Genomic DNA, 10,683 nt, shown 5'->3' on the forward strand with positions numbered 1-10,683 from the left:
AGATAGGGGTTGACACTCATTTTCCCCTGCGTATAGATATCCAGTTCTTCCAATACCATTTGTTGAGAAAACTATTCTCTTTCCATTGAATCACCTTGGATCTTTGTAAAGAAAATCAGCAAATATATAAAAAAGTGTCTATTTCTGAACTTTATTCTGTTCCATTAATCTCTGTGTCTGTTTTGACTCTGGTATCACTGTCATAATTATTTGCTTTTACAGCGAGTTTCGATATCAGATGTATAAGTCCTTTAACATTATTCTTTACCATTAGAATTATTTTTGCTATTCTCTGTATTTTGTATTTCCCTATATATTTAAGTAGCAGCCTGTCAGTTTTTACCAAATAGCCTACTGGGATTTTGATGGGAATGGGTAAAGCTGTAGATTGATTTGGGGAGAATAGGCAACTTTATAATATTGAGGTTTCTTGTTCAGTATCTCCGTTTATTTAGATCTTTTTGAATTTCTCTGTTTTGTGGTTTTCATTATAGAGGTCTTGCATATCTTTTGTTAAATTTATTCTTATGTATTTTGTGGTTTTTTGATTGTATCATACACGTATTGTTTCTTAACTTCATTTTCCAGCTTATTGGTGGCATAATATAACATAAAAATACACAAAATAATATATATATATTTATGTGTTTACAGTGTTATCCGTGTGTTTTTAGAGACTTCTTAGAACTCTCTCTGTGATGATGATTATGTCTTTTGAGATTTATGTCATCCTTTTTCTTGTTTTATTGCTAGTATTTCCAGTACGGTATTGAAAAAAAGTGAGAGCAGACATCCTTCCTTGTTCCTGATCTTAGGGGCAATCCTTTCTCCTTCCTCTAATGCCAATATTGCTTAAACTCTGGAGTGAATGTTCATACTGCTGTGGTTTTGCTGCTCTGGTATGGGAGCATGAAAGTCATTAGATAAACATGGCACATTTTTCTGTAGGTCTTATCTTTATTGGAGATTTGCCTTAAAACTTTTTATGTTAAAAGGAACGCTGATATATCGAGGGATAGTAAACAAAATGTATAGTAAATTTTAGGTTATAGTTGACTAAAATTTTGGTGGAGCCTGTTAATCTGTTCTTAGATTTTACCCTTCTAACCCCCATAGCTCTTTGGTGCTGGTGTTGTCTGAAACGTTAACAAAATTTTTGTGTCAGATTATTGATCTATACCAGTTTCCTACTTTGAATAGTTTATGTAGTACACATCAAACATAACTTATGTGAAAAGGGTTTAGGGACTTCATATTGTAAATTCGCAAAGTTTTGAGTATGTGGATGGTCAGACATGTTTGGGAGGAAGAAAATGCCTTACTATTTTAATCTGTAGCAAACAAAAATATAACGCCTCATTGAAATCGTGGATGAGGGAGCTTCCAGGAAGTTTCTAGGGAGCAAGGATAGAAATTAAAGTAGCTAGCCAGCTTTGCGTGTTTATCATATTGTACTGTGCGCTTTACATAAAATAATTGAGTGCTTGTTATTTCTAATTTAAGACTGGAAAAATTCCATTAATATACTTATAATGTACTTTAAAAAAAAAAGGTTTGCTTGTGTACTTGATTTTTAAAAAATCTTTCTAGTGAGATTTTATAGTTTTAACCCTGTTTTCAGGTTTCAGATTTCTCAGGAATATGAGCCTTGTTGAAGATAGACTAGTAGGAGTAGTGTTTTTCTGCTGTTTTGGGTTTTTTTTTTTTTTTTGCTCCTTGGTTCAAGAACTAGGCTTTAGAATTCTCCTCCTGGTTTTTCAAGTCCTCTTCAGTATAGTTCAGTCTATTCAGCCTGTCCTTGAATCTCTTCAGTATTGTATCTTTTGCTTTCCCCCTGTATGTATGTCTTTGTCACTTTTTTCTCCCTTTTACTTATTTAATGGCCTGTCATTTTTCAGGGTCAGATTCCACTACTTGTCCAAGCCAACACAGTACTATTATTTGATTTACCTAATCAATATTATTTTAGTAGATTTTTAATACATTTTAATTTTATCTACTCAGCTAGCTCTTGGGCTTACTGTAAAAACAAACGAAAATGTTTAGTGCAGTGCTATAAGGTACTTAAATCACTATTTATTGACAGTTTCAGTGTGACAATTATTTTGGTCTTGGTCAGTTCGTCTATTAAAACAGTTTACTGGGAACTCAGCGTGATAGACAACTAGGGGATACAAAGAAGACTGATTAAACTATGAAATCACTAATGACTTTAGGCAATGGGAATTTAATTAGTAGAAACAATTCTCTCCTTTCAAAGTTTAGCAATAAAGGGAAGAAGGAAGTATGGGGAAAGTTATAAAATGCAGATTGAGGAAAACGCTTTATAAAAAGAGAGGAATGAACTTGTTTGGAAAGAGTGGATAAGAAAACAATGAAAAGGGGACGAATTCATTTGCAAGAAATGGGATCTGAGAGGTAAAGAAGTTAAATGATGATGTGGATGAATACAGAGAAGAAAGATCTGAAGACACTTACCCATACCTAATGGACTTTATTTTCTCCATAAGTTATGGGATATGCCTGGAAGAAGGGGGCATATCAGCAGGACAAGAAGCTTATTTGGGAATGGAAAACTAAAGGAACATGAATAAGGCCTGAGACAAGAAAAAGTCTAAGAAGACATAGGCAAGATGGAATCAATAAATGTGTACTTGTGTCATCACAACCGTGATTCTGCTGCGGCAATACTTGGTATCCCAATTAAAGGGCTTAATCTTCAAAAGACCTATGTTGATAGGGAAAGGCATGTAGCCAAACCTAGAACTTCAGATGATGTGTTTTGAGCATAAAATCATAGCTGGTTTTAAGTCAGATTGAAGAGTAGGTTTAGAAAGAGTAAGAGAGAGAGGTATTAGAGGTTGATCAGAAAATGATTTCTTAGTTTAAGTTCTAGACAATATATTACCGCAGCAGACGTCTTTAAAAGTGCTTACACATACTTTATAGAGTAAAACCTCTTCCTTCTCTGTGGAATTTGTAGTTTGTGTTGTATAAGGTTTTTGAAAAATAGTTTTCCATGGACTGTTTCAAGTTCTCAATTTGAGACTGAGCGAAGTGTATTAAAGATGTTATTTGAAATGAAGGTCTAAAGGGGAAAACTTTTTCATGTTGTTAATGACTAGAACTCTGGATTCTTACATTCAGAATGATTGCTAAATCAACGTAGCTGAATGTATGGATTCCTGTGGTTGGAGTTTTTACTGCAAGATTTTGCTTTCTAATGACTTCTGTTGTAAAAAACACTTAACAAAATTTACCATCTTAACCATTTTTAAGCATATAGTAGTGTTACATATGTTGACATCGTTGTGAAGCAGATCCCCAGACATTTTTCATCTTGCAAAACTGTTAATCATTTGTTAAACATAACTCACACTCCCCACACTCCCCCCAGCCCCTGGTAACCACCATTCTGCTTTTTGTCTCTGTGAATCTAACTCTCCAGGCATCTCTTATAAGTGGAATCATAAAGTATGTTAATCTCTTTTTTGGGACTGGCTTATTTCACTTGGCACAATGTCTTCAGGCTCATCCGTGTTGTAGCATGTGACAGGATTTCCTTCTTAAGGCTGAGTAATATTCCATTGTATGTATATGCCACATTTTGTTTATCCATTTATCTGATGATGGACACTTGAGTTGCCCCCATATTTGTGAACAAGCTGCTATGAATATGGGTGTGCAAATAAATATGTTTTCAAGACCCTACTTTTAGATACATATTACTGGGTCATATGTTCTAGTTTTAATTTTTCGAGGAACCTCTATACTGTTTTCCACAGTGGTTGCAGTATTTTACTAATAATTCTTTTAATATAAAATAATTGGAAATGTGAGATGTGCCTGTTTAGTTCCCTCTTTTTTGAAAGATTTACTTTTAATGGTGACATTTCCTTTGGTTGTAGTTTTGATATTGAGAATAATAGTTATTTTTGTGATTAAAAGTAGAGTGAATGTGCAGTAAGGTGTGAATATAAATATAGACATCAGTGTTGAAATGGATATCGTTTTATATTTTGTTTTTTTGCAGATTGGGAAAATGAGGTACGTCAGCGTTCGAGACTTTAAAGGGAAAGTCCTAATTGATATTAGAGAATATTGGATGGATCCAGAAGGTGAAATGAAACCAGGGAGAAAAGGTGAGATTTAATTTCCTGAATTTGGTCCTAACATTGAGACACAATTAAAAATTATCTAAGTTACCTACTTTATTTGAAATTGAAGTAATGTTGGCAGTGCATTGGGAATCTCCTCATTCAGTTGATTACTGTCTTTTGTAGTCTTCTTGGATATAACTGTTAACTGTGAGATAACTGTTAACTGTTAACTGTTAAATAAGTTAACAGTTATATTCTAACTTAAATATAACTGTTAGAATAAAACTTAGAAAAAAATAATACCCTTAATATCACTTCAGTTGTCTTTACTTGAATGTAACTTTACTTGAATGTAACTTTAAAAAGTACATACATGAATTTTGGAGTAGGAACTATCTGGGAAGTGTAAAATCAAGAATGGAAATCCTGGTTTACAGTGTTTCCTTTCAGATATTCTTTAGGGTGGTATTCTTTAGGTAGGTTTTTGTCTTTTGTTTGCTTCATCCAGTCCCAAGCCTGTCAGCATCATAGAAGCATACTTTATTCATTCACCAAATAGCTAGAGATCATTTGTGTACTAACATAAATTCGCATTTGGTTAGTTAGCTGCTTTAGGTTGGTCTTAACTGATGAAAAAATGCCTCTTCCTTTGCTAATGAAAAAATCCCTCCTTATTTTCTTGTATTCTCCCTACATGTCATTTTGAAAGTACCACTTGTTTTCTTCATGAAGTTTTTCAATTTATTAAACTTAATCTCTCTGTTTTCATACCCTTTAACATTTTCTTGTTCAGGCTACTTCTGGATTGGCCATTCAAGTTGTTCCGTTGTGGCCAATGCCAGATTTCTTGTTCCTGTGAATTTCTACTAAACAATTGGATTAGCTTTAAAGCTCTTCCTAGTTGTTGTCTCAATACATTCTCTTCCTTCCTCTCAATTTCATGGCTTCTTAGCAGTTTTCCGAGAAAGAAATGACTTCTTAATTCCAGTTTAGTTTATTTTTTTATATGGGTCAGGTAGTAGAATATTGGAAATTTAAAGTAAAAGGTTCTTCCTATTCATACTTTCACATCTTAAATAGAAAAGACTTGTCATTAGCTAACATTTTAAGTGTTTACTGATGTGCTGGGTGATAGGCTAAGCTTTTAATTCAGATTAGCTTATTTAATCATTCACAACAATCTTTGAGGTATAAGTACCATTTTACTGGTGAGGAAACAGGCTCGGGGTAATGTAATTGTTTTAAGGTCATACAGTTAATGATAATGAAGCTGGGATTGGAACCTTGACAACATGACTCCAGAATGCATTCTTAGCCAGTGTGTACATTCCAAGAAGTCCTATATGGGTCACGTCCCAGCAGTTTTTCCAAAGTGAAACGAATGCTTTTGGAAGACCTCAGCACAAAGTCATTCACCTTGAGTTCCTGTGGAAATTGTGAGCAAATGTTGGAACCAAATGGATGTACAAAAGGTGTCACATGCCAAATCTTGACCTCACCACTTGGGCCCCTAGTTTGCAAGCATTTGTGAGATAATCTTCAAATCATCATTTGTTCTCACTGGGTATACTATGTATTACGTAGAATGTAGTGTTGGAAGTAAAAGTGAATATAATATTGATCTTGGGTAATCATGATGAATCTATGAGTAACAAACTAAGAAATTTTTGTTCTCAATATTATACCATTGTGCCATTCAAAATGGCAATTTTGATAAAACGATATTTAATTTGGAAATATGAAAATCCTCAAGAAAGCTTAAATAGATTTTCAACTTTTGACTTTTAAAACTTTGTTTTAGGTATTTCTTTAAATCCCGAGCAATGGAGCCAGCTGAAGGAACAGATTTCTGACATTGATGATGCAGTAAGAAAACTGTAAAATCAGAGCCATGTAAAACCTGTACTGTTCTAGTTGTTTTAATCTGTCTTTTTACATTGGCTTTTGTTTTCTAAACGTTGTTTTCCAAGGTATTGTATATTTGGATTGCAAAACATTTGTAAGAATACTTTTTTTTATGTGCATTATTAAAAATGTTCTGAGTGAAGCTAATTGTCAACTTTATTAAGGAGGGTTGCTTTGTGCCCACCACCTAGTGTAAAATAAAATCAAGTAATACGATCTTAACTGTCCTGGCCTTCTCTGATCAGAAGAGTCGATACGGTTTAAGGCCAAAAGCTAACAGCTCATAAACATTTCATTTCAACTTGGCTTTTACATTCAAAAGAATTTGTATTGAATTGATAAACTTTTGATTTGTGAAATCCATAGTTGATCTCTTTTCTTCCAACCACTGTCTAGACTCTGATTTTTCTACCCCATCGATAGTTTACTTTTCCGTTTTCATCATTACTTCTTTTAATAACTTGTCATATTTAGTTTTCATTTTACATTTTGCTCTTTTTCTTGAATATATTGTTAATCCGGAAAGTCAATGAAACTGTCAAAATGTTAGTTATCTTAATAAGGTACTTGTAATTAAAATACTATATGAGAACTACAATCACTAATTCTACTGTATTAAATATTAGGAGATATAGTTTGATAAACAACATGGCTTGTATGAAAACTCTGAGCAAGTAAGTGTATGTCATTTCCTGTAGTGTTCTGTGTAGTTGTTATCTTATTGCTTAGTCTGCAAAAAATGACTTAGATGTCTGATTTGCTTTCACTTAAACATGTTCATAGGATGATGTCTCTGGTATCAGATATTGTTAAATTAGTCTAGGATTTAATAAAAATTGTGAAAGCTTACTGGCCTAACATTTTATTTTAAAACACTGAGTATGGATTATATATAGCCAGAGATGACACTGAGCTTTACTCTCATAATAGATAATGTGGTCAGTTTTTAGAGGCAAGAGCATTTACTTGTGTTATTTGGCTTTTGCTTCAGTAGCCTTGGTTCTTTTGCAGTTAATCTACTGGACTTAAATGTTAACTAAGTTTTAGCAGTTGTTCTGATACGATTTTCATTGACCCATAATTACGAAGCAGACACAACACAGACAGAGGCACAGATTTCAGGGGCTTTGCAGCAATAAATAGGGTGTGGTGTGCCTTAGGAAAAGAATGTTTGTAAGGGAACTGTAACTGAAATTGCAGAAAGTAAAGACGAGGAAATTCTTTTCAAACTAAACAATACACATGACATTTTCATCACATTGATAGGACACAAGTCTATATAGACTAGTAAAAAGGAAGGTTTAAAGACGTAAAAAATCTTAACAAATTATTTTTTATTTTTGGTAACTGATCTCAGATGGTTACTGCCATATCAGAGAGTTGCACTATTACATCAAGTTTTATTACTATGCCTGGAACATTTTATAGTAGAATTGTTGAGGACTTGATTTCTAAACCATCTGCCAGACCACCTATAATTATCAGTTTATCTGGCAGCTCTTCTGTTTTAAGTATTTAAAATTTTGTTTAGATTTTTTAAGTATTTTTTAGCAGTAACTCTTATAGGTGCATAACTGGGGAAGTAAATTCTCTTTTGATATTTTAGTCTTCATCAAATAATAGGTACTAAAGTGTTCAAAATAACATTTTAGACAAATCATACTTCATTAATAGCTTTCCCCGTTTTTTGAAACGTGTCTTATTAATTGGGAGATCTGCAAAGTATTCCTTATCTATATAGAAAGAGTAGGTAGTTAGAAAACAGAACTTTGATTTTGGCGTAGATGGAGAGAGGATAATGGTTAAATTTCCTAGGTTTATATGAATTTAAGGAGTGTATGCATTCTGAAACAATCTAACATGGATGGAGATGGTGCTGAAACCTGTAACCTAGGCATTTTCTAGATGTTTATCTTATGTCATTAAACCTTCGTAAAATGAACATTTCTCTGGCAGAATTTGATAAGTTGACTGCTAAATTCATTTAAATATATTACTGGTTATGCAATATATAAAAACTATTAATCTTTTTTGAGTGTAGCAACGGATGAGAACTGGGTTAAAATAAGAGTCAAATTAACTTGTACTGAAAAGAAAATATAGGATACTTTTGTTTTCTGTTTAAACTTTATCTTAAGATTTCTTCAGGAAGAAAGTTTGGCATTGTGGGGCAGTCGTTTCTTACCTTGTAATTCCAAAATGAATTTAATTAATGCCAGTACATTAATTGAATGTACTCTGTAGCGGGGCTTTTCTAATGGGATTTTATTCTTTGTCTTTTAAAGTACAAGCAGCATTAGACCAATATCCAATGCTCTTGGCATTTTATTAAAAGAACAACCACTAAAAAATAAAAACTATAATTTGATTATTTTGTTTAGCTTCATAAAATAAACTTCTTTTGAAGAATATTCCTACCTCATTAGCTAGTCAAGATCCTGTGATGATCAACCTATTCTACATAACGTTTTTGGGAAAAAAATGACTTAATGAAAATAAAAAATATGTACATCTTGGTCTTGGCTATTGAGGGGGAAAGAAAACTGAGAATTAAGTATTTCTGACAGAAGTATGTAAAAGTTTGAAATAGTAAGAAAATGCTGGCTGATATTTAGGCATCTGTCCTGATATTCTTTGCTATTCACTTTTTATGGAAATTAATTCAGTGAAACATCCAAGTGGTTTTTCTGTGTTTTTTTTTAAAGTGGTGTTTTTCCAGATAAACTCTAGGGGTAAACATTCACATAGTCACAAATGTAATTCTGTAATTGTGGAATACCTGTATGCTTTGTTTGGTACATCTTCCATGGAGATGTCAATGAACATAATACTCCATCTGTGAATATTTTAAATATTGAAATAAAAATGAGAACTGTGCCCTATGTGTCATCCCAGTTTCACAAACCTGAAGATGAGTGGCTAAGTTATCCGTTGAATGAGTTTTATTAACAAATAGAATGCCTCTCTGTGTGAATGCTTTTGGAATGTGAATTAGCCTCAGCGTGTTCATCTTCTGAGGACCTCGACCAGGCGGTCTACCTGATCCAGACGGAGAAGTACAGATACTGAAGTGTCTGCAGCCTCTTTTGTTTACCCTGTGAGTGTTTTGCATCTAATTATTCGTTGGTATACTTAACAGTATAATGGACTCCGTATGACTCTTATTTTATTTCACTTAATCAGCTGTCAATTTGCTTGTTAGTAAAAATTGACTCAAAAATCCAGTCAAGAAAAAGAAAAAAATAGTACTTGGAATTTATACAATTAATCACTGACTTTACACTTCTGGAGTATGGCTCAAAGATGATAGAAAAGGGGTTTGAAAAGCATGAAACATTAAAAAATAATGCATGGAATCATTTACTCAATAACAGTTCATCCAAGACTTAACGTTCATCTGAGTACAAGCTAGTGTTACACAGGATGTGTTCCCCCACCCGCTTGTGTAAGTCTGTTGCAGAGTTCCAAGCTCCCCAGACATGGTTCTACAGCTGTTCTAGGCCTAGGTTAACAGTGACCTCCCGTTTCTGAAGAAAATGAAATTCCCCTGTCTTCTAATTTCACTCTTAGGCACTTGATAATTTTAAATAGTTTTATCTTTCTGCTGAATACCTTACTTTAGCTTGGAAATGCTTTATACTGCTTCCTTTCTCTAACTGCCAGAAAAAAATCATTTGTCCTAAATTTCAACAGTAGGATACTATACTATAATTTCTCTTGATAAGAATTATGTACAAAGTGCTTTTCCTACTGTCCAAATAAGAACTTAGCTAAAATCGTGTGTGTAGTAGCTCATGTATCTTTAAAGTATTGTGAAGTTCCACTTTGGCCATCTTCCCAATTAAGCCCGTCTTCTAATAGCTCCCACTCTGGCTTTATTTTCCAAAATAGTAGTTGCAAGAATGGTACAAAGAACTCTGATAGACCCCATTCAGGTGTTGCCAGTTCCAGTAATGTTTGTAGCAAAAGCTTCCAGCTCGTTTGACTGTTATGTCTCTAAAATCTGACATAGTTCCTCAGTTTTTCCTCGACTTTCACAACCTTGACATTTCTGAAGTTTTGGTAATTCATAGGTCACTGGTGATGTTGACAAGGGCGGGGAAGGTAGAGGCTGGTTGAATGAGGAGTGGACACACTCGACTTGTCAGCATTGTGAGGGATAAAGAAATGGGGTGGTGGCTGCGGAAGGATGTTGGATCCAAGGGCAGGGTGTGTGACTGAAACTGCAACATCTAGGTGACTGTTGATCTGGCCGCATTAATCACATGTTTAAACTGACCTTTGTTTTCAGCTGCAGTTTCAGTCACTTCCTGCTTTGTTTTCTGTTCTGGTGACTTCTTCCTAAGTGCCACCTGAACAGTGAGGTACAGTTGGAGGGCAAGACTGATAGACCAGATGGCTTTGGCACTTGATCATTATGGCAAGTGTGACTACAAAGACTTACAAAGACTGCAAATCAGAGTAAGAGAAGGAAAAAGTAAAAGTTACGAACATAAAAAGACGCGTAAACTGGAGAGTCTCCATTTTAGTTTTGAAGGGCGTCGTCTTTCCTCTGAGGTCACGGAGCGGTTTTGGGACAAGCTCAGGGCTGGTTGTGAAGGCTGCACAATTGTAGCACCAATTAAGTACTTAGTCTTGCTAGATCTCTAAAGACGCTAGTTGGGAAAGGAGATGGCAT

At 34.2% G+C, this 10,683-nt stretch overlaps 1 protein-coding gene across 1 annotated transcript in view; it reads left to right on the forward strand.

The window, feature by feature from the left end:
• Positions 1 to 8,882, forward strand: part of SUB1 (SUB1 homolog, transcriptional regulator) — an 18,436-nt gene extending 9,554 nt beyond the window's left edge. Inside the window, exons 4-5 of the mRNA XM_011356457.2 lie at positions 4,034 to 4,142; positions 5,902 to 8,882. Coding sequence (XP_011354759.1) covers positions 4,034 to 4,142; positions 5,902 to 5,981 — 189 coding nt within the window. The 3' untranslated portion in view covers positions 5,982 to 8,882. The remainder of the gene's footprint in view (positions 1 to 4,033; positions 4,143 to 5,901) is intronic.
• Positions 8,883 to 10,683: the final 1,801 nt, after the last annotated feature.

The sequence above is a fragment of the Pteropus vampyrus genome, unplaced genomic scaffold (genome assembly GCF_000151845.1).
Source record: "Pteropus vampyrus isolate Shadow unplaced genomic scaffold, Pvam_2.0 Scaffold27, whole genome shotgun sequence".
In the NCBI taxonomy this organism is placed as follows: domain Eukaryota; kingdom Metazoa; phylum Chordata; class Mammalia; order Chiroptera; family Pteropodidae; genus Pteropus; species Pteropus vampyrus.